We start from the raw sequence: 24,499 nt of genomic DNA on the forward strand, positions 1-24,499 counted from the left end.
ATTGCAGAGAAGACAAATTCAATGTTTGCTATATGCCTTCAGTGTAGCAAAACACGAAGAAGGTGTCTTCTTCCCCATCTCCTAACCCAACCAGACACTGCATGTAGCAGCACTCTTCTGTTATATGCAAGAAAAAAAAAAAAAAAAGGAAAAAAGCACAAACCAATTTTGTTCGGAAAGAAGTTTACAATTATTTTAAATCTGTAAGTCGTTTTTATGATAATCCTGTATTAGCTTTATTAACATGCCAATTCCATAGGTATTGATAACGAACTACCTGGAAAAGGAGCTGAATTTCCCCTGGAAAAGTAAACAGCTACATAAATTAATTTTTATCGTTACTTGAGGCTACATTAAAAAGATCATTTTTCACTGAAGTTCTCAACATAACCTTCCTGTAATTGCTTATAAAAGCAAGGTTAATGTACTTCATTTCTAAATATGACTTCCTGCAAATTACAATGACATTCATCTCCAAAATCATATACTGTACATGAATCATTTCCATAACAGAATTGAAATAGCAGCGCCTGGGGCTTAAATAAACATTCTTTAACAAAACTTTATATAAAAATATAATTTAATAGTGCCAATATGCTTTTTAACTTCAGCATCTATGGAAAGGCACAAACATTACTAATAATTTCCTGCAGTGGATGTGTTTAAATACTAGTCTGTTTCCTAGACAGGTTTATTTTTGCTCTCTGCAATCAGATTTAAAACATCTAGTGTCCCACATGGAAATTGCATTAATTTTGTTGTTGTTTTGTGTTTCTACTGGTCTACCATATTCAATTCAGGAAAAAAAACAACACAACACACTGAGCCTACGCCAACGCTTTCATCCATAAAATCACCAGAAATCCTTCTCTTGCATAGAAAAGCCCTTTGCCTAGTCACTTCAGAGAAGTGAACAAGCAGACAAATCATACACCCCAGGACGAAGTTCGATGAACTTAAGCTCTTTTGAAAGAAAGTACTGGAGTATCCAGTCTTAGCTGAGATACCGCTGCTACTAGCAATCATCTGCAAATAGATACAGAATAAGCAAAGAACTGCTAGAACTGCTGTCTGCTCACATCAGTGTTGTGGATATCTGCAGGTTTGCAGCTGGAGACTGCATTCAGGGAAAATAAGAACTTAGAATGGTTTAGGGAAAAAAAAACACATAGAATCAACAAAATATGAAACAAATCACCTACCAAACTTCACTTGGCTCACCAGTTCTTTCTATTTACTCCTGACAAATTTTGAAGTGCCATGCAAGGTCTACACAAGTCTTCTATGTGCTGAAGTCAACTATTCAAAATTTTTCCTACACGATGACACGAACATTATAAATGAGTGAAACTGCCCAGTTGAGCAGCAGGTTTGTGAATGCCAATGAGTGCGCATTGAACTAGTTCCCAACTGCAATACAGAAGAAATGACTATGCAACTCACTCATCCTTTTGGGCAGCTCTCTCTTTAATAATTTAATCTCTACGGAATGCAGACATTAAAAAGCTATTCACCTCCAGGTCTGCAGAAAACACTCCCATTCCAACTATTTGTCATCTCCGTTGAAGCAATGAACTTCAGCAAGATATCCAATATCTTCAAGTGGCAAAGTTAAAATAGTAAAGAGCTTCATAATCCATTAACAGCTTGCACTGATAATTTTCTTGTAAACACTTTATCATACCAAAAAAAGGACGTTGAGGTAACATTGTTACAGTTGCATGCATAAGCACACTATTTAGGACTTTCCAGAATTAAGGCTGTTACTTTCCTCATTACACCTTCCAATTTCAACAAGGAATCAGGGAGCCTACAAACCTGTCCCCTTCAGGCAGCCATAAACAAATGAACTTAAACTAAACTAGTAAAATGTAGTAACACATTCTTTATGAAGTTTTGCAATAGCAATAAAGTCATTTGTTTTTACTTATATCTTTTCAGTGTTTTGTCAAAATTTTGAAGTGTCAAGGCAAAACCACGAAAGTTCAGCACTTTTTGGGGATTTGTCGTAGATTCTGCTCTCTACTACAGAGGCAGAAGCTCTTAATACATATCTTAAGTAGCTATACTTCCACTACCTCTCAGAAACAAGGACATTCTTTTTTTGCCCAGGACAGACAAAAACAAGAAAAATTTTAAGACACTGCTAACTTCAAAAGTGTTTGTAGACAAAACTGTAAAACTGACATCACAGCAGTTTGCTGAATTTAAAGACGCCTTGGACTATTACTTGTCCTGACTAAACCTGTCCTCCTCTCCCATCCTAAAATGTCTGTGATGCTTCAAAATACCAGAAACAGAGAAGATAAGAGATACACACTGTCTCAGTCTAACTGCTCCTTCTTAACAGTACTGCAGAGCAGCTACCCTTTTAGCCTTACGACTTGTTCAGTTCAACCATACAAACTTTCTGCCAAGACGTGCCTAAAGTTTCCCAGTCTGCAAGTTTAAGCCACCTGGGAACGCGGGTCTAGCGATGCAGGTCTAAGCTGTTACAAGCAGAGAACAGCAGCTTAATCAGCAAGTCAAACCTCTAAACCAGAGCCCAAGTCTAAAATCCATATGCTGTGTTTGAGAACATCAACACAGGGTAGGCGAAGCACTAGCCTATACCCTGTGCAGCACATACAACATCCAAAGTATTTTACTTTAACCCTGCTCGTGGTTTTTAATTAATCCTGTAAAACAGATTACATTCCACCAAGCTCTTATTTCCCAAGCACAACCCTTGAGTAAGTTCAAACTTACCAGGATTCTTTTACGATCTTTTTCTGATAAAAATTTCACTGGTGGGTATTTCTGGGTGAAACTAAAAAACAAATCAAAACAAAGAAGAAAAATCATATAAGTTTCAGCTTTGCTTCTTTGAATTATGAAACATTATTCTGACAACGCCCAATACTCAAAGTAAGGCCATGCTTACTCCTCTTATCTAAAGAAGAATCTAGACCAACATGAGAAATTACCTGTTTTGTTGAAGCACCATGAAAAATATAAAAACTGAACAGCAAGAAATGCTTTTAACCTTCTGCTTAAGTGATTTTCGAGTATGAATCACTTGGCTTCTTCTATCTGTTGAGAACAGGCCTAGAGCCAGGCATGACATCACAAGAGAATACAATCATAAAACGTGAGCAACTAGTTTTTATTTTTTGAAGTTTTAAAAAGCAAGCAACCTTCTATAAAAATCTGGAAAGGAAATTCTATTAACTTACCACATTGACTTCAAACAACTCTCCTTAAAGTTTCAGTGTAATCAATGTAATGTTTACAAGCAGAATGCTGAGGACACCCTCTAAGATGCCTCAACCTTTTTTTTTTTTTCCTCCAAACAAGAGACCTTACTCAGTCTGAAAGCTAATCTTAATTTTCTTCTCAAAAACGAATAGACTGATGTTGTCTTAATGGTCTACAATCTACTTTCACTTTATTTATTTTTTTCACATTCTTTAGAATAATTCAATCAAAACTAAAATATTCTAAAATAAAATTATGTGACCTATGAACCTCTGGTGCTCTCTTAAATTCAAAATGGATACTCAGAGCCTTAAATGCTTTTATGGACACAGTAACAGAATTATGTTACTTTTTTCTCCCCCTCACTGGCATGCACTCTGCATATGACAACAAACACCTCCAAATGAAGGTGTGAAAAAGGTGTGATTTTTTTTTTTTTAAAGTTAAGTAGCGTTTTATTCCCAGCAATATTTCAATAGCTCATGTTATTCTTACTAAATACCAGTGTGACACCTGACAGAAATCAAACTGCAGTTACTCTTCTCCAGGAAGCCCACATGCTAGAGATACAATCGGATGTAGCAAGCAGGAGACATTTACATCAGAAGTTCACACTGAGATTATGTTTAGGTGTACTCACAGGCTCTGATTGAACTGACTCGACACTTTCTGATTCTGAAGCATCTCCTCTGGTTCTAGCTTGCAGTATTGGCCCAATGGAAATTAAGAGAAATCACAGTGCTTCTGTATTTGTGACAACTTGTCATCCCAGAGTTAAAGCCATTTTCAGTTTTGTGGATAGGTGAAATATGCAGCAGAATCTTTCAACATTACCCATACAGGAAAACTGAAAGAAGGAACTACCTACACTTGCCTTGCATCACATCACTACAGGGATCACTAACGGCAACCTTATTTCCTTGATTTAAGGTGAAACAATGAGAAACAGCAGTGCGTAAGCATAATACATACATGTAAAACAGCCTTCCAGTGAGAGAAGGGCAAATCCACCAATAACGAGAGTTGAAAACACGTTGAATGTTTATCAAGTTTTTAAAAAAGGTAAGTGTCAAGTAACTGGATGTGAGGTAAAAGTCAGTCCCCTCCATTTTTAAGGCCAAGGTTACATTAGCCCATAACGAAGTCACACTGCTGCCAAAGGAATGTCCCAACCATTCTTGCACCTTCCGTTACACCAGGAATGGCTCAGGGGCAGCATGCAGGAGTCTGGAACTGATCCAGCAGAATGCTCATCTTTTGGCAACAGCTTAAGTGTAAGTTTTGCTTTGATGAATACACTAGGCCTAGCAATGCTTTTTGCTGTGCAAATCATTAATAAAGGCTTTCCAACTTTAGCTTGTTAAACAACCTTTTGTCATGAGACTAGCATTAAGGAATTCTTGACTTTCCTGCTTCCCAAATGCATGAAGATGGCTTGCTTTCAGATTCTAATCAGCTTATGAGGTAAAAAAACATTGACACTAGAGAATAAGTTTTGCAAGCAGGATCAGCCTTTGGGCATCTATTAGTGAATAGTTGCATACCACCTCTTTATGTAGATACAAAATTCAAAAATTAGTACCAGCAACATCTTACATGCAGTTGAACCAGCAGATAATATAATTATATATAAATAATAATTATTTATTATTATAAATATGATTCCCAGATCAGTTTCTGCAGAGGTAAAATACATTTTCATTCTTTCTGCTCATTGCTAGTGACTTGCTAGACATTTGAAACAAGAACCATTAATGCACTGCACACACTACTCAAAGTGAAATGAGCATTTAGACAGCTCCTGACAAAAGCTTTAACTTAATGGTTTTACCCATAGCTCATTTGGAAAAATGCAACAATTACAAAAGCAAAAAAAAGCCAACCAGGATACCCCTATCACAACAGCAGAAGGAAATACCTGAATTACTAACAACTGAAATTGAAGATATACTGGGCTGTCAGTAAAGATGAACCAAGTCAATTGAACAGAGACAGTGCATCAAAAATTTAATCTGAACATAAAATCATTTCTCTATAATTTCACCACTGCATCACTTGTTTAGTTCGACCCATGAAATCCATACTTATATTAAGAGATCAATGATCAGATCAGCGTTCTTACTGAAATGAAACAGCAGATAACCACCAGTATGCCATATGTAACCATCCCGGCTTACTGGCACTGGCTTAAATAAGGCCAGACCTGGCCCTTTGTAATGCAGCATTCTCAGCCTGCTGGTTGTTTGGGACATGGACTCTGTCACCCGTGAAACAGTATCACTGTCAAAAACAGCAGTGTCCTGCTGCCAACAACTGCCAGTCTCCCCAGACTGGAGAATGCATCTGGCTGAAAGGCAAACAGGTTGGAGTGTGAGGGACCTACTTGTGAAGAGACGCTGAAATGTCTAGTTTCCCCATCCAGTTTACTAACAGCATTTGAATGGCTCTGGTGCCACATGAGGGAGGAAATGATATTGCAGAGTGGACTCAAACAGCACAAGAAGTGGTGGAACTAGAGCAAGCGTAGAAATCTACCACATTTACCACCTGTGGTTCACCAAAAAGCTTGTCTGCATTTCTCAACTGTATTATCTAATTTAATTCAAGATATCACATTCCTTTACAAATCCTAAGAGGAGTCAGTCTGTTGGGCTCATCCAAAACACGTGCACAGAACAAGATTCAAAAGCAAATTGTTGTACATTAGCTGACCCATGGTAAGCGATCACAAGCATGGGAAATGTAAGGTAAAACACCTCCAGTTTCTTGTCGTTGAAACCAATGTATTTCAGTACATACCTGTACTAGACTTACTAAACCATGGTAAACTGTTCACCGGCAGCACTAAAATCTGCAAATTCCTTCACAGGATTTGACCTTGACAAGTATTTAGTACTCACAGTTACTTTGATGGGATTATTCAGCCCTGACTACCCTAAGCATTAATGTCCTTTGGCATTCAAGGGCCCATCCTAACGTAGATATGACAAAAATTCAAAAGTATTGAAGGCATATGCAAAATATGTATCTCTAGCCTACAAGGTACAGAATTTAATGCTACAAAGCAGAAATTGCGCTTTTAAACTGATTCCCAAACCAAGCAAAGACCACATACCTTTTTTCTAGATCTCGGATTTTCTCCCTTAGAGGTGCAACAGCCTAAAAATAAAGGAATAGTATTTAAACTTTGAAGAACAGGTAAGATTCATATCACAAAACATTCATATAGGAAGTTACTTTAGAGCAAAAACCATGGCAGTCTTTTACAAAGAGCTTCACAGAAGATAATCCAAGAAACTTCTATCTTAAAGCATTCTTTATGTCAAAAAATCCCTGGGCAGTTTTCCCCCAAAATCAAATCACCTAATACCCTTAAGCTTACCACTAAAAGTAAAGCATCTTCAAAGCTAATGTAGCTGCTCAAAAGAGCATCCAAAGCTATGAGTACCATAGCTTTGTGATATGAACATCCACCGTTATGATTCCTATTTAAGTGGACGTAAATACAGAAGCAGAGACATTAGCACCAGTGCAAAGGTTACAATTCTCTCAGAACATGTGAATTTAAAGAAATATCATGTTTTACATTACAACTCGAGGAAATGTTTTTAGTTTATTAGTCTTTTAAAAATGTTAATAAATGGAAATTCATTAGAAAAAATAAAATTCACCTACCAATACTTCTGTTTTATATTTTCATTGCTTTGAAAGAGGGAATCATTTCAGTCAGCATCAGTTTCAGGTTCTTTATTACAGGACCTGAATTTCTAACATTCCTGCCAAATATCAGCAAGTCCCTGTACTCTCGTTATTAAGCTTACTAAAAGTTTGTCACAAAATTTACCATGTAGGGACATATGTAAATTGATAGCTATCAGAGGGTTATCATTCAAAAAGGTATTAGATAGAAACGTATCATCCAATGACCATTAGTTTTCCCACAAATACTGATGGTTAGAGCTAGACAACTCAGGAAATTCATGAATTAACTGAAATAATCTGCATATTCATGTTAAGAGGAAATACTGCATTGTCATTTAAGCTCCTCAAGCATCTGGCTCTGTGGAGCAGCAAATAGCTCCTGAAACAGACATACTTATTTTGACAGTTTAAAGTACTGTGTACAACTACAGCTTTAAAAACAAGATCCAGACAAGCCTGACTTCTCAGAGAAGTAACTCTGATCCCCAAAAATTTCACCCACTAAATTTCAAGCATTTCACCATTCTCAAACAACTGAGATTTCCAGAATGTTTGTTGTAATATTTACCAGAATCAAAAACAAAACAAAAAAAAGAATGCAACAGACATGACCTAAGAACACAGCCCTTCCCCAAATTTTAAGCAATTTCATTAGGCTTCTTTCTGTATCCAGAGGAACGATCGCTGTATAAAGCTGTAGGAATACAAGACACTACACAGACCAGACTAAATAAGCATGGTCACACCCACATGCACAAAAGGGGTGGCAAGTACTCACCTCAAGGTGAGTATAACTAAGATATATAACAGATATAACTAAGGACAGTTATATCTGTTCAATTCTTTGTTTTGTTATAATATTGGAAGCCTAAACTCACCTGGAAAAAGATCTGTTTGTGAACTTTCATAGTATTTCACAGCAAACTGAGGTTGAAATAAATTTAGAGATGCTGATGAAGAAGTTCAGAACCACCAGCATGCTCAATACCCATGCCTACTGTAGTACTTGTGTTGCCAGCACTTGTCCTTGAAGCGTTGTCAGTGCAAACTAGTCCCAAACACAAATACAGCTATATTTGTTCATGAGTTGACAACAAAGCAAAGCATGTTTGTAAGGTTTCAAATTTTGACTTAAACTTACGTATACTTAATATTTTGGAAGGGTGATAGAGGAAACAATCTGTGCATGTCCTATACTCAAGAAAGTCAGTTGTCAGGAGGTGTCTATAAAGTCTCTGCAGCAAACAAGACTACTTCTAGAGCTATAACTTCCAGTAAGATTTAGAGGGACCCTTTTTATTTCCAGAAAGTCATATCTACGTGAATCTGTAAGAGTTCAAAAGCTGTTATGCATAAATCTAATGCTTTGATTTTAATGGAATGGAGAGTAATGACAGAGCTAGTCCCTTTCAATATGAAATGAGAAATTGAGTCTTCAAAAGAGAACAAAAAATATTAAAAAACTGACCTCCTCTATTTTACTTTCCACTTTCTGATCCCCGTTTTCTTGGAGAGACCTGTTAGCAAGAAAACAAAAAAAACATAAGTCATACCAAAGCAATGTTAGCTCCACTGCACCAACATCAAGCTTTTCCTGTTAAAACAGTATCTTCACAGCATCCTAAGTTAGCATTATTTCATAGGCATACTCAGAGTAAATGAAAGTGCTTGGTCCAATTCCCACTGAAAACAGCTACAGTCTTGTCACAAAGTTTGGCAGAAACAGAACCAAGCCCACAGGAAAAAGTAATAAAACTGAAGATGGCATTCATTTTACAGAGAAAATTAAATTAACCAGAAAAGTGTCTAATCATTGCACCAAGGTAGGGTCAGCAGAAGTGTTTTTGTGTAGTTTTACTATCTGAATGCCTAAGATGTCTTCTTGAGGGTGCAAGTTCACTGTATGCTAACAGAACATTTTCTCTCAATGCCACAACTGCAATTTCAACCTAAAAGAGAGAAGAGGACACGTGCCTAGCTTTGACTTTGAATTTTCACAAAACAAGGAAAAAACCTACACTGAAACTTACCTTAAGTGACCATTTGATGGGCAATACTAACTTTTTGCACGTCACTCATCTGAAATGAATCCAAGCTTATAACTTGACGTCCTTCAGTGTAAGTTGTGAAAACAGAGGATTGCCTAAGATGTTAGTGTCTTGCTTAAAGTTATGTGGTCTTATTTAGCATGTAATTGTGTAAAATATTTTAATTAGTGTATCCATTCTTTAGGTAAACTTCAACAACTGTAGAACATTTTACTTCTTGCATCTAGTCTATATAATTTTCCTTAAGTTTGCATAATTCTTTTTTTTTTTTCCTTCCCCAAACTAAACTTTCTGAAAGGGGAATTATTTATCAAGCCTTACAGTAGTAATTTTTTGCATACTAGAGGATTCATGGGTATCCAACATAAAATGGAGTTCTTTCAAATAAAACAGAGCTCCTTTAGTTGGAACCTGCAGTCATAACACCTAAGGAAACAGAAGGCCCTTTGTTAAGCAGATATATATATGCCACACCATTAGAAGTTGGAGCAATGATTCCCTTCATACCCTTCATTAAAACTCTGTTACTAAAGTCAGTTCAGTCTATTACTAAGGCAAAAACCTCACTGAATGGATTTGTCGTATCAGTAGAGTGCATTAATAGGCTGAGACACAGTCCCTGAACCATATTTTCATGGTGAATTTTATTTTTTTATTTTTTAATAGCAGCAAATAAAAAAGTCATACCACGTTATCTGGAGTGTTTTTATAAATTCATGTGACTGCTTCATACGTTTTCCCAAGAAAAAAAAAAGGTACCCAGTATTGTTTATTCAGAAATCCTGTAGCTTAAGTATTGGCACTCTAGTTTAGTTTTTAATGAGCTTTTCCCCCCTAATAAAGACAATGTTATTGACTGAGTCCCAACATTAGATCTTCAGAAATTTTTCTGTAAGGGACTACTCAAATAAGAAGGTAGATGCAGATAACTGCAGGATTACTAAGGACAGCTTGTCAGGGAACCAACACTCTGGATCCCATGACAGCCTGTCCTCCTCAACCCACTGAGGTTTTGTCCTTCCTTCAGAAATGCTCAGCTGCTCACCTAACAGCTGCTAAGCTGCCATAGTTGGGTGATCATGAGATAACATGGTAATCTAAATGATATCTCCATCTGCAAGCCACAGTAGCTCAAGCAGCTGTTCGGCTAACAGCTGAACACTTCTCATAGCAAGGGTGGGAAACTGCAAGAAAAGTAAAGTTGACAGCCTGGGACAAGAACAGATCCCACAGCAAGCTTTCCTGGGTAAAGCCGAGTCCACAGGAAACTGAATAATTTTCTTAATTTGCCTCAAAATTCCTTTATTCTGTGCCGCTAAGCACAGTAACAGAATAACTAAGCCTTTTAATAGCGGAACAACACGTTGAAATATTTTGTCCCCTATGCACAAAACTTTGTTGTGGGGAACACAGTGTCCTCATATCCTCTTCACCTTCTTTTCCAGAGGACACTTGCATTCAAACAGCAGTACTGTGAAATCTGCATGATTTGCATTTGTATGTTATGCCTTCCTATTTTTAAGGGCATAAATTCTGGGGGACACAGCACAGGATTTTTTGCTTTTCAGCAGTTAAACCACCAGCTTCTCTCCCAATTAATTATGGAGGGGAGAAACTCCTCAAAACTTTATTTCCAATTCTAGGCACAGAATTATGGTAAACAGTGGGTGATCTGCTACTTTTCCATGCTTAAGTCTGTATTGTCACCAATATATCGGTCAGGTCTATGACGAAAGCAAGCAGAATCCCAGCCTACGTGCCCAGCTACGCTCTTCAACTTGCCTGAAAACATCTCCCAGTTCAGAAGATGATCTCATGCAAAGGAAGATGTTGAAATGTGAGAAGACCCTCGATGAGGTTTTCAGCAGACATGCACTGCACCCCTTTCTGAGACTGAACACCCTGTATTTAAGAAATGGCATCAGCTGCTTAGCAACCATCCAACAACAGCGTGAGCCGCTCTTCTGTTTTCTCCCTGCTTGACAAAGTGATGCATGTTGATGGGAATGGTACCCGTTTTATTTCAGGTAAGTATATTAAATACAAAAATAATAGATTTTACCTCATGTTGACAAAGTTTCCCCACACAGCTGGAAAATAAAAAGAGGGAGAACATTAGTGTCATGTAACAGTATAAGGTAATTTTTTCCATCATCGTCAGAAGGAATTTAAAACAATATTAAGTGTGTTCACCACATCATCTAAGTAAGTTACGTACATGGCATAGCAAACCAAGTGACCAGAACACAGTTTAGGAGTATAGGAGGAATTCTGATGATTACATGAGACTACAAAGAAGGACAATAGAACAATTTAATTAAAGAGGACTTGTCTATTCCAGTGCACACCTGGAACTGTCTGGCCAACAAATCAGCAGATACACTAACCTGACTGTTATCCCCACACTATATTAAGTAAACAAAATACACAAGAATTCTCTAATTTGTCACTGCACACATTAAAAATGAGTTCTAGACATGTTTATTACATATATTGAAAGACTGGCAACAGCAAGAAAGAAGTCCCATAGCCCTGAACAACAAGAATTGGAAACTGCAGAATGACAAGGATAAAAGGACTGGCTGCTACAGGCAATAGCTGAACCAGTTCAAAGGGCTGGCATAACAGTCCTGCACTAAAAGTAGTTGCAAGTGCTAATTTGTATGCTCTCTCTCATTTTCAATAAATATATAGTAATGACGCAAACTCAAACAGAACCTAAGCAACATAACCAAATGCCTCACTGAGCAGCAATGCTCATTTATTACATATTTTGTATGGAAATGTTTTAAGACAGACAAATCACTATATGAAATGATACAGCAAACAAGTATCAGCTGTTTCTCCGTGTTCATGAAAAGATTCATTTGCTGAATCTATTCCCTACTAGAAAACATCTTCTGAAACTATTCAGGGTTTAAGCGATTAAACGAAGACTATCAGAACACAGATTTTCCTTTTCACTTTCAACTAGGACACAGATGTAGCTTAAAGTGGGGAAAAAAAAAAGAAAAAAAAAGGAAGAGAGAGAGAAGCTATAAAGCAGGCTACAGAGCTGCCAACTTCAGAATGTCAACGCAAATAAGGTTAACGTGGGACAGTTACATAAGGGACTCTGCAACAATAAACAACACAGAAAATATACCCCGAATATCTTCAGAAAATCATTTCACAATTGTTGCAGCCCACATGCAGTTATGGTATCAACATACATATGGAAAGCTTCTGAAGTGACCTCAGTTTTCGCAAGCTGTGCTTCAGGCCTCAAGTAGCAGCTCAGTGAAGTACTTTGCCTAGATTGTGGCCTTGCAGATACACTTTCATGGTTATTATTTAGTGATCTCAAGCAAAGAGGCGTTACACAGACGAGAACAAAAATACAGCTACAGTCACAGGCATTTTCTGGGCAACAGAAGGAACAAAATATGCTTGGGAAAGAGGAATAGGGGAGGACAAGTGAGAATTCAATAATGCAGTTACTGTTCCACCCTTCATGGGATGGCAAAGCTACTGGACTGCGTTAAACTGCCAAGTGCTGCCGAGTCATTCAAAGAGAAATTCAAACGAATTCTTGACCACCAAACTATAGGAGGGCACTATGATATCAGTGGTGGTATCATAAACCCCCTATCTTCTTTGGGGAAGAGAGAAGGAAGCTTTATATTGGAATAGATGATCAATCCAATTCAGCTGAAATAAAAAGCACCGTGGATTTTACATTAATTAGAGTAAATTCTCAGTGGGAAAAGAGACAGTTTTGAGCACTAATGGTAAATTCAGGTTATTTACTGTGTGGCTAGGATTTTAGAATTATTCGTGATAATATTAAAGGCAAAGCTTTTTTTTTTATAGTGAATGATGATCATGTAGTAACTACAGGTACAGAATTCTCAAGCTATACATCACTCAGATATACTTACAGTCGGTTATTTTTCTGGGCTACCGAAACCCATACAAGTAATGTAAGGTATTGTTTATGCAATGTCAGGAAACATCTGGGCTTAGTTGGTGAGGCAGGAATTGACAAAAAAAGTCACCAGCTGCACCACAAATACCATCCTGCTGGTTTTCTTGCAGCAAAAAAGACTGTGCAGCTACACTACATACAAGAAATTGGATTCCTAAAGAAAACGCGTTAGCTGTGCATGCTCAGTTTCCACAGCAGGGAATGGGAACTCAGAAAAGCATCCATCGATTTCCAAAAATACTATGCTTGATATCACAACTCTGTAGGACTAAGTGACCTCCTTACAAAAATAGTCAAACTTCCTGGAAGTTTTAACACTGAAAAAAAAGGAAAAAATACAAAATGAACCACATAGAGGAAATCCCGCACAGAAGGATCCGAAGGACACTAAAGCATCTCTCACGCACAGAGCTGCCACAGAAGTTTGCGTGGACCTGCTGTCCTCACAAAGTGTTCTGAACGTACGGCTCTACAGAGATTTTCTTTCGCTGCTGGGTGTTCACACCTAGCTTATGTCAAGTTTGAAGAGATCACAGGTATGGTTTTGCAGCACGGGTTTATTTATTTTTTTAAATGCACATCACAGCTGTTTATATATCGGTCTTCTACAGCTGCAGAACCTGCAGTATGATTATGGCTTACAGAGGATTTCCTGGACTTGTCACTTCCTTGCCCTAAAGGTTACTCCAAGGCAGGTCTGACATTCAGCAAGGAACATATTCCGAACGATGAAAACATATTAAGGCTACGGGGCCCAAATCCACAAGCAGAATGATGCGGAATTACAAGCCGGAATCTGAGACAAAAATCATCAAAGGCACCATAACACCCACACCAACCAAGTTCAGGCACCAAAAGCCGCAGATGTGGATGGTTAAAAATGCTTCCATACCAGGTCATGAATCAGACAATACGCACAAACCCAGCTTTCAGAAGCATCAGACTCCTAATGGACCCAATCTGCGCAAATTCTAATGTAACTGAGCACTCCAGTGTAAAAGCCAGTCTAAAACAAAACAAAAATGAACCAACACCACCACAACACAAGAAAAATCTAAAGCTAAATCTTTTAATTCAGGACGTACTTATCCAGGATAACAGATGCCAACTCTCAAGCCGTAGAGATCCTCTCCCTCAACAGCCATGCGCTCTGTGAAGAACTTCCCATTCATCCAGCCAGAGAGCATTCACAGCCTTCCTGCCACCCTCTGAAACTCTGACAGTGACGAATTCACGATTCACTGGACTAGACAGACAGGTGCATGACTTGTAATCAGTGCCTTAATTGCTTACTTACAAGAGAGAAGAAAAAAGCCTTATTCTCTCAAAAGTCCGTTTTTAAACCTCGCCCAACAACTGATTAAGGCAATAATAAGCAGCCATTAGGCAAGAGATCCAAGTATTTGTATTGCTCAGAGACGCAGGAAAGCCTCATTTAATGGCCTGTAGGAGGAAGGTGCAGTCCTATTTTGATTCCATCTGATCTGAAACATTTTTTCCCCTCTGCTTCCCTTCCGTAAAATAACAACAATCACTTTTATTGTAGGGGTTTTGCAAGGATTAATTACACGTACCATGAAAATTAAAAATACGTTGGAGGCATTAATCACCCCCATAGATAATACACTTTTAAGTGACAGTTTCCAGAGGAGAATGCCATGACTTGGATGTGATAAAGAGCTATAGTTTTAGGAAAACAGGATTTGTGTTTTAAAGCCCTAATCACAGTATTGTTACTAAAGAGGTCAACCAGATTTAAATATTAAACATTAATCACTCGTGGTCCCCCCCAGCCTCCTTTATTCTCCTCCTGCCCCTGAGAGATAAAGCTGCAGCTATTTGGCAAGCATAGCCTTACGGCAAAACTGTTGCATAGCTCCAAGACTTCTTGAAACTACCTTAAACAAAAGGCAGCCAGTTACAGATGAATAAAGAATGGCTTTCTTCTTACTGTGTACAAGTATATTCCTGGAAACTTAACAATTTGTTTAGTTTTCCTACAGAAGACCATTTCTGAACCTACATTGGATGCAGAGCAGTGCAAAGATTGGGCTGCTTTCACCAAAGGAACATTTCAAGAGCCATTCTTCAGATACATTACGCAGTCAGGGTTGGCTTGAATTAAAAAAAAAAAAAACACACCTAGTAATTCAGGCACAAAAAAGTACAACAGAAAAGCCAAGCAATTTGTGTACAGCATCCAATACTAAATGGACACTTCCCTGCCTATCATAGCCTTTTGGCTCTAACCAGTTGTTTTTTACAGCTGGCAGAAGTCATTCTTTTTGATCCCGAGAATACGGGAACAGGATGCATGTTATAATTCGATTGTCCTTTGAGGCTGTCAATTGCAGCAATACTTACTGTATACATTTTAATAAAACACAGATTACTACCCTGAGAACTCTGCATGCCTTAACTCATCCACAACAGGCTGAAGAGCCAGAAGAGTAACACTAACACAATCTGAAGGTAGGAAAAAATCTCAAAGGAAATTTGTGCCTTTACCCCAGGATGATCCTTCTTCTCTGGGTCTCTTTAAATGACATTAAAATCAAGTCATAGTCTATCACAAGGCACCAACAGTAATTAACACTCATAATCTTAAATTATTAGTGACAGTTTTATTTCAGGATCATGTGCATTTTAAAATATATGTATTTAAAAGCAAGAGCCATAATGCCTACGAAGATCCACTTGCACTAAGAGCAACAACACATGCAACCCTTTTAAAACCGTTTTCTTCACAACGGTTACGTTGTTTGCATTTTCAAGACACTTAGCTAAAGAAACTTTTATATGAGCTTTTGCCCAAGTAGATTTAGCTGAAAACACGAGAATTTTCCCTGTATTACCCTCCTTACATCCTCTGTTCCTCAGAATAGGAGAGTACAAGAGGATTTTGGTTACAAACGGATTCTGCAATCAACAGAATCAACATGTGGGAACACTATGAATTGATACACAGTTGTTACCTGAATTTCTAGAGCAAAATCCTAACCTTCGAATGTCCAGAGTGAATTGCTTCAGCCAAATTTATTTCAGAGAGATGCAATGACGTTAAAAACAGGATTTTTTCTTAAATCACTCTCCATAGTTGCTGAGCAGCTTTGGTCTCCTGGTAGAAACAAGCTTTTTCTTTATAGAGGAATACTAGACAGAATGGAGAAGTATGCACAGGGAGCTCATGAAACGTTGATTGTTGCAGATGCTTTGAAAAAAAAAAACTCAATTATTTGCAGATCTCAGTTACGTATGGAACGATATAAAGGATATAATTATTTGGCTAATGTATTTTGAACTGCATTTTATAGCCTAGATCCTGTAACAGTAAAAAAAATAAATAAATTGCAGTCATATCCTAACTGTTAATTCCAGTCGTTTCTTAGTTTGCTGTAGGAAAGTATCATATGTTGATGAGAATATGTTGCAATGTTAGTAGATATAACACCACACAATTACTAATCACAGCTTTGTATTAGGAAATGTCACCTGGGTGAAATTTAGGATTATGCTTTTGGGGAATGTATAATAGTTGGAATCTAAAAAAAACACTAGAGTTGCAGATTTTTTTTTAAATCTCTTATGTTGATACAGATTTCTGTATGGCAAGTAGTTCTTTGCGTTAGATTTCCTGAACCAAGGTCTTGTCCAACATCAAAGTTCCTGCCCCAGATCAAAGACAGCAGATAAGAACTTCAGCTTTCCCCATACGGGAAGTTCCCAAGACATCAGGATAGAGTGTGCTGCTCTTCAGGGGCTTTACCTTCAGCTTGGATAACATCATTCTATGCCACTCCTCAGCTACTCAGCCCCTTGTGAAAGACAAGCAACACAGGACAATGTTTTTGAACCTCTTCTTAAGGAGGAATACTTCAGCTTTGGCGAGCTGATACACTCCTACAGCTTTCAGATTCAACATTATGCAAGTTTTCTTTCTTCACAAGACTTAATTGAGCTTCACACTGGATGGAAAGCTAACTATTAATGCATATTTTATTGATGGCAACATTTCAGTTCATACCATCATTTAAAGGCTGAACAGAGGTCTTCATTTTTCCATTGGCAAATTCTTTCCAGATCTTCTGCTTCCCCCCTCCCCTTTTTTTCCAGTTCTCTGTTCAATGTTTCTACTCTTTTCTATCTTTTATCTCTATCACATCGTTCTTTACCACTACTCATCCATTTTTGTCTGTCCTCTGTGCTCTGCCACAAACAAGGTAATCCTATTCAGAAATTAGTTACTACCAACGGAAACACCCCGTATCTACAGCAACTACAGAACCAACAGAATGTACGCATGTTTTTCATCCCAAAGAGCTCATCACAGTTATTAAGTTTCAATCAGGATCTTCCATTTCAATCACTACATACATTTGAGTGTACCTGGACACCACAAAACTTTCCCAGATCTGAAGTTACTGAAAAAAAAAAGTGTTTTACAAATACGTTGGTTACCTACAGAAGGTAGGAATTCCCAAGGGAGCCAACAGAAGGACTTTCACCTGAGAAAGAAGGACTTTTCACCCTGACTGGGTGCCATAATTACATTCTGAATAAGGTCAGGATTGTTTTGACAATATGAAATTTCAGTGATCTAAGCTGCTAGTGCTCCTGTGCCCCCTTTTCATGTAAAACTAGAGAAAAAACTGAAAACCTGTCTTTCCTCAAGCAGAAGCTGCTGCTCAAAAAAAAAAAAAATCCCTATGAAATGACATTTGCCTCCAGATAAATCTGATATACACAATTCAAATGCACAAAATTTCTTTTGAGAAAAACAGTTTTTCCGTTTCCTTTAAAGCAACGCTTTTTAACTGCAGGTTAAAAGTAAAACAAAAAGCAAAATCAGCAGAAAGGATAAAGGTTAGCTTTCAGTTCCCACAACAGGCAGGCACTAAACATTCTACCTGATACACTTTTGAATTTGAAGAAATGCTTCTTAAAGTTGTGGCAATATTTTTTTTTGAAATGCACCTGAGTAGGAACGCTGACTTCCTTGGTAAAGCTTGGCAGATCTAGGAGTAAGTGTTTTATACACCTGAAATATGCTTAAATAAAAGAAATTACAGCACATCTAATATAAATACATGCGTATGTATTTAGTGCATTTTAGCAACTTGGAAGGCAGTTTCAAATAATTGGAACATCTGCTTTCCCTCCAAGAATTTCTGCAAAGGGGAAATGCTTGCCCTTCTCTTCTACATTGCTCATTTTCTTTCTTAAAGGCTGATTGACCAAAGTGGAGTTTAGCTTAAATTGGTGGTTTTCAACTTCTGTTCTCCCCTATGGAAGGAGAGGTGGGGGTCACTGTGTCAGCTTACCTCAACTTACGAACCAAATTCTGCTTTGGTCAACCAACCTACCAGAAAAGAGATAAGCAATACAGATGACAGGGAAACACTTTCCTTTTGAAAAACGCAGAAAGGAAAGAAGATGAAAGCCCTAAGAGTGTTTGTCCTGGTGTAGAACAACGACAGCATCACTCCTGCATGTGCCAATAAAGACAAATACTAAATGGAGATATGCGGGGAACTGTATGGGTAAGTTTCTCTGACATAGCAAAAACAAAAAAAAACAAAAAACAAACACACCCTACACTAAAACCATCATGGCTAGCAAAGCAGAATAGAAATCCGTCTATTCCTGACTTAAACTCAAAATTGCTACTGGACCACAAATATATTTTCGTAAGGTACACGGCTACAGCTAGCTGGAAGCCTGACGAGCAGGGAACTGGAAGCTGCTGAAGACAGTAAACTGATTTGCATAAACCCACAGTTGAAAGGTTGCTCTGCAGGACATAAAGTCAGAAAGCAAATGTTTATGGTTTGTTTTCTTTTGGTGGAGAATCCGTGGCATGCTGACACAAAAAGCAGGCGAGCCTGATGTCACATCAGACCACTCCTGAATCATCCCTGGCCTGTCAATCCTGCTGCCTTGCTGTAAAACAGTCGCGGGAGGAAGAATGGCTCCTGCTATTCTCAAAAGCAGCGCTAAATAACTTTCAGACAGCTAGCCAGAAGCGGTAAAACAGGACCAAATTCATAGCTATTCTCCTATCACGGGAAGTGAAAGTAAAAGCTTATCAGAATACAACATTAAGTGGTATTTAAACTTCATTTTGAACAAATGCTATACATCCAGCACGCAAGAGCCCAGTAAGATTTAAACCGATAAGCTTCCCCATCCCTTGATATTCCAAGAAGGGGATGTTACACTCTTTCTAGCTGATGGAAATCTGACAAAAACAAATGGCTAACCTTATAAAACAAAGCGTAACAATCGTGAAAACCCGCAATGCTGGGAGAAGTCAAGCTACTACACCGCAAGATGCACGTTACTCACAATATTTTGACATTTTGTTTTTAAGTTGTTTTAGTAGCTGCTCTTTGATTTATTTTATAAAAGTAGCGAGGTCTTAATCTCAGATCTCTTGACAACACCCTACTATTCATTTTTTTTCTCTTGAAAAATGAACAAGGCTACTGACATACTTCCAGAGAACTATTTGATCTACAAACGAGCAAAGAAAACCTGCTCTACTTCAACAGAAATAGAGCTCCTCCTTTATTTTCAGCAAGAACATACAACTCCCTTGTTATACCAAGACATCAGTGGACTATTTAGAGTAGCGTCAAGAAAAAAGCAAACCACTTAGATTGACAAGCTCTGGTCTTTAAATCCTGGCTATATGATTTCAGAGTCTACATCCAACAATTAAATAAGGGTCTAATTCTATAAAGACAGCCTCACTGAAGCACCTCGGCATGCCTGTATAAAGCTGAATGAACATTCAAAACTTCCAAGGAAATGAATTTAAGGTACCTATGTACTGACTTACCAACCCACAAAAAGGTGGCCCTTTTTATTTTATTTTTAAATTCAGTTCAGTTTTATTTTTAAATTCAGTTAAGTTCAATTATTTTTTTAAATTCAGTCTGCATGTAAATAAATTGCTCAGTGGTTACACTGGATATTTTTCCAGTACCTTGTTAATTGCTTGCTGTTTTATGATGTGTACATTTCTCTTGCTATGGCCTCTGGTGAGGCCGCACCTTGAGTACTGTGTTCAGTTTTGGGCCCCTCGCTACAGGAAGGACATGGACGTGCTCGAGCGAGTCCAGGGAAGGGCGACCAAGCTGGTGAGGGGTCTGGAGAACAAGTCTTACGAGGAGCGGCTCAGGGAGCTGGGCTTGTTCAGCCTGGAGAAGAGGAGGCTCAGGGGCGACCTTATCGCTCTCTATAGGTACCTTAAAGGAGGCTGTAGCGAGGTGGGGGTTGGTCTGTTCTCCCACGTGCCTGGTGACAGGACGAGGGGGAATGGGCGAAAGTTGCGACAGGGGAGTTTTAGGTTGGATGTTAGGAAGTACTTCTTTACCGAAAGGGTTATTAAGCATTGGAACGGGCTGCCCAGGGAGGTGGTGGAGTCACCATCCCTGGAGGTCTTTAAAAGACGTTTAGATGTAGAGCTTAGTGATATGGTTTAGTGGAGTACTTAGTGTTAGGTCGGAGGTTGGACTCGATGATCTTGAGGTCTCTTCCAACCTAGAAATCTGTGTCTGTGTGTCTGTGTCTGACAATAAAAATCAGTTAAATCCATTTCACTTGCATTTATAATTACCTCATGTTCTTAAGCTGTGGTTTCACAATGGCTTCAAGGTGATGCAAGTGCAGTCTGTGACTGAAAGGATTCATTCTGGGGCCACCACCCACATCCCCCCTCAGTTGGCACTAGCACTCCTGCAGTACCTTGCAGGGGATCAAATAGGAGCAAAGATGTAGCAATAAAACTTTGTTCCTTTAAAAGGGTAAAGACAATTCAACCTTTGGGCAAGGCCCACTATTACATCTAACACAGTATAGCAACACAATGTTCACAGGAGGAGACAGCAGTGCAAGTGATTCAAATAAGTTAATTCTGAAATAAATAAATAAAAAGAGCAGCATTCTACCAGATTACAGAGCGATTCAGACAGCTCAGTAGCTGCAGGATCTCCAGATTTATCACTTGTGTGACGGGGAACAAAAATCACCTCTTTCACTAAGGGCCTACAGATGTGGTAAAGTAACGGCAGTGTTAGTTGAACTCTGTTCACTTCAGTTTTGCCAGAGAACATTTGCTTAAGCTACAACTTTTTACTGCCTGCTGCATAGAAATGCTCCATTTGGGTTCTGTTTTTATTTATAGGCAAAAACTGTGTAGCGCAGGCTGTTTCAAATGAACAATGATTTTTTAAATTAACAGAAATTAGACTTACAAAAATGAGACATCAAACATGACTAATTCAAACCCAGATGGAAAGCAAAGACCCTTCTTGCTGTAAGTGGCATTAGGGAAATCACTGCGGTCCGTAAGAGTCCAAGGTAACATCGGCCTGACTGTGCACCTCACATCAAGGTAGTACTTTAACCAAATTTAACTAAACTCCTTATATTACACACTAGTTGTAGAACCTGCAAGGTGCGTGATGGCAACGCTGTCTACCCCTGCTCCCAGCTCCCCGTTTCCCCACTGCACCACCTCTCAGCTGGGCCAAAACATCTGTCTGAATGCCCACTGGGAGCTGGTTATAACCTAAAAGGGAAAACGACACTGCCAGGTGACATTACCCAGACCGGTTCCTTTACTTGATGCACAGGACAGGAGTTTTAAGCCCTTATACGTGGAGGAGACTGGTGGGAAGTGAGAGATGTGGAGCAGGGATACCTAAGCCAGCCCAGGCATCCAACACCATGAGCTGTGAAACTACCAAGAACAATGACTCTTGACAGCGGGAGAGCTGAGAGCCTTTCAACTGCCTGTAATAAGCTCTTCCCATCATTTGCTAACTCCCATGAAGAAGTTCTTCAAGCACATTTCTAACAAATTTGCATTCAAAGGCAGAAGCTTTATGTGAAATAAGGCACTCTTCCAAAATACACTCTCCAAACACTCTCCCAGGTTTTCATACACAAACTAACAAGACGACAGTATCAGAAAACTCCAACCTCCTAGTTCATAAAAAATTAAGGTACTTCCAAGTATTTCATTCCCTGAAACATAATGTGCTCCAAATCTGAGTCCCCATGCACTAACACTGAATGGAAATTCATTGGAAGGATGTGCACAGCCTGAAAACACTTAGTCATTTGGAGAGCACTTGAGAAAGAAGGAATGTACTAAGTGCCAGCACATACACCTACACCACAAGCTCAGTTTTCTCAAATTCTATGCTATTTTAGCCTCGCGTTATCTGACAGCATGCAGAGAACAGTGATGATTCAGTAACATTGCAAGAAGTACACTGTAAGGATAGGGGGCTGGGATCCCAGTCGTTCCCACAGAAAAGATAACAGAAAATAGTCTCTCTACAATCTATTAGATCAGTGGCATCTCTGCCAGCATAACATACTATGCTGAAGGCACCAGAGCCGTAACTAATGATTTTACTACACTGCTAGTGAAAAGATGGAAAAGCACAGCAACTACATGGTAGATTTGCAAAAGCAGATTCCAGTCAGCCACCAATCTACTCCCTTTTTAGGCTACCCTTTGCCACACCGATCTGCAGTCCCTCTCCTGATTTTTAACCCCAAAGAATCACCAGAAATGTGCACTGGGAAGACTTCTGTGACTTACAGCAAAAATCAAATGGCAGTGTTTCCCTTCCTTAAGGCTAGCTTTTACCCAGAAAGCAAACACTGTTACCGTTCACAAATCTCATCGCTGGCCAGGTCCCAGGGGCCATGCCAATTGCCACTGATCCCCGGTATTTTCAGAGCAGCCTAGTAACTTTGTTTTCATATTAAGTTTCATTTCTGGCAAGATATCAAACCCTTTCAAAATAAGAACAGGCACTGAGCCGTTCCGGCTTTAGTATGCAGGGAACCCGAAGTCGCTTGGACAAACTGTCCTAACAGTCGGGTCTGGCATATAATTGCAACAATTATAGCAGTAAGTAAATAATGAGGTCTGGCAAACACGGCAACATATGGCAGCAAAGGGAATTCCTGTCTCGCGTCTTTGGGGTAGAAACAGCAGCTTTCTTCCACAATGCTTAAGTTATATCTCTCCATGCTCCCAAATGTGCAGAGGGGGCTCTATACACACGCCTCGCAGGCACCCACCTCCAAAGCTCGCTCACCTACACGTGTTTCGGAGCATCAGGCGAGCTCTTTGGCTCCAGCCACGCTGACAAGGCTTCAGAGCTCCCTTCCCACAACGCGCTGCCTACACAAAACCTGCAGAAACGTCTGAAAACACAACAGGCCAGCCCCAAATACGCTGCACGCGAAGAACGCAACGCAATGAATCCGGACGAAGGGCGACAGAGCCGAAAGCCTGACTCACGCCTCACAACCCCAGCCACCAACAGCCCTGTCAACGCTTCCTCCAGCCCTTTCCCGAGCACTTTCTGCGCCTCTCCTCGGCCTCTGCAGCCAGCCAGCCACCGACCAAGCCCCCACTCACCCCGGGGGCACAGGACGCGACGCCCGTCCGCGGAACAACCCCGCCGCCTCCCCTCAGCTCCGCGGCGGACAAAGGGCGACCCCCGCCCGCCCGCTCACTCACAAGCGACGTATGCGACGAAGGCGAGCCCCGTGAGCAGCTTCATCTTCCTGCGGTTGATGGCGGTCAGCAGGCGCAGCAGCGGCCCCTTACTCACCATGCCCGGCGGCACGCAGCCTGCTCGGCCGGGCTCGGCTCCGCTCGGCTCGGCTCGGCCCGGCTGCCCGGGAACCGCCCGCGCAGGCGCAGCGGCGCCCCCCGCGCCCGCCTTCCCCTTCCCCCGCTGTGGCGGCCAGCGGCCGTCATGGCGCGTGCGCCGTGGTGCCGTGGGGAAGGGGAGGGGAGCGCACGGGTCCGTTATGGTGTTCCCGTGTGAGTGGCTTTGCAGCTTTGTGGGTGACCTGGTGGTCGCCGACAGACCTGGACGTACACAAGCATGCCCCAGCTGTGTGTCACTTTGTTTCCTTCAGTGCATTTTGAAAGCTTCATGTCTCCTCATATTCTTCTCCTGTCTCCACACATCTCTCATCTATGGTGCACATAGAGCAGTGTGCATTTGCTTTCCCCGAAGAAATAGTTAATATTAAGTTGCCTCTGGTTAGGATAATGAGATTTAAACTACCCTAAAACAGTCCACATTTCTCCTTCAACTTACACCTGAAGGCCTTGCACCTTTCTCATGTGTCAAAATACATTCTTCTCTCAATAAAATACACTTAATCTGAAAAGAAATCTGACAAAAGCCAGTCTCCCCACTCAGTGCTATGACCTTCAAACAGTTACTAAGGGATATTCTTTCTCAGGTTCATCTCCTGCAGGAGAAGACTGCAAGAACAAGTGTTCTTGAATTAATTTCAATTATTTATTTTCGATGTAGAAATGCAGCTGTTTGCACCAAAGGAACTATGACCTCTGTGAAGCAAAAACCCACCCATTTAATGAGAGTTTAACCCCTCCTTATTATGAGGGGTAAAAAGTGTGAAAAGTTGAGCAGATGTGTAAGTCTTTGAAGGATAAGTGCAGTAAGATGCTGTTCACGATGATGAAGAATATCAC

At 39.8% G+C, this 24,499-nt stretch overlaps 1 protein-coding gene across 1 annotated transcript in view; it reads right to left on the reverse strand.

The window, feature by feature from the left end:
* The window catches only part of UXS1 (UDP-glucuronate decarboxylase 1), a 58,520-nt gene extending 34,805 nt beyond the window's left edge, over positions 1–23,715 (reverse strand). Inside the window, exons 1-5 of the mRNA XM_035558094.2 lie at positions 23,507–23,715; positions 11,050–11,077; positions 8,408–8,456; positions 6,353–6,396; positions 2,749–2,809 (exon numbers count right to left, since the gene is read on the reverse strand). Of these exons, the coding sequence (XP_035413987.1) occupies positions 2,749–2,809; positions 6,353–6,396; positions 8,408–8,456; positions 11,050–11,077; positions 23,507–23,603 (279 nt within the window). The 5' untranslated portion in view covers positions 23,604–23,715. The remainder of the gene's footprint in view (positions 1–2,748; positions 2,810–6,352; positions 6,397–8,407; positions 8,457–11,049; positions 11,078–23,506) is intronic.
* Between the last annotated feature and the right edge of the window lie 784 nt (positions 23,716–24,499).

Source organism: Cygnus atratus, chromosome 1 (genome assembly GCF_013377495.2).
Source record: "Cygnus atratus isolate AKBS03 ecotype Queensland, Australia chromosome 1, CAtr_DNAZoo_HiC_assembly, whole genome shotgun sequence".
NCBI classification, from domain to species: domain Eukaryota; kingdom Metazoa; phylum Chordata; class Aves; order Anseriformes; family Anatidae; genus Cygnus; species Cygnus atratus.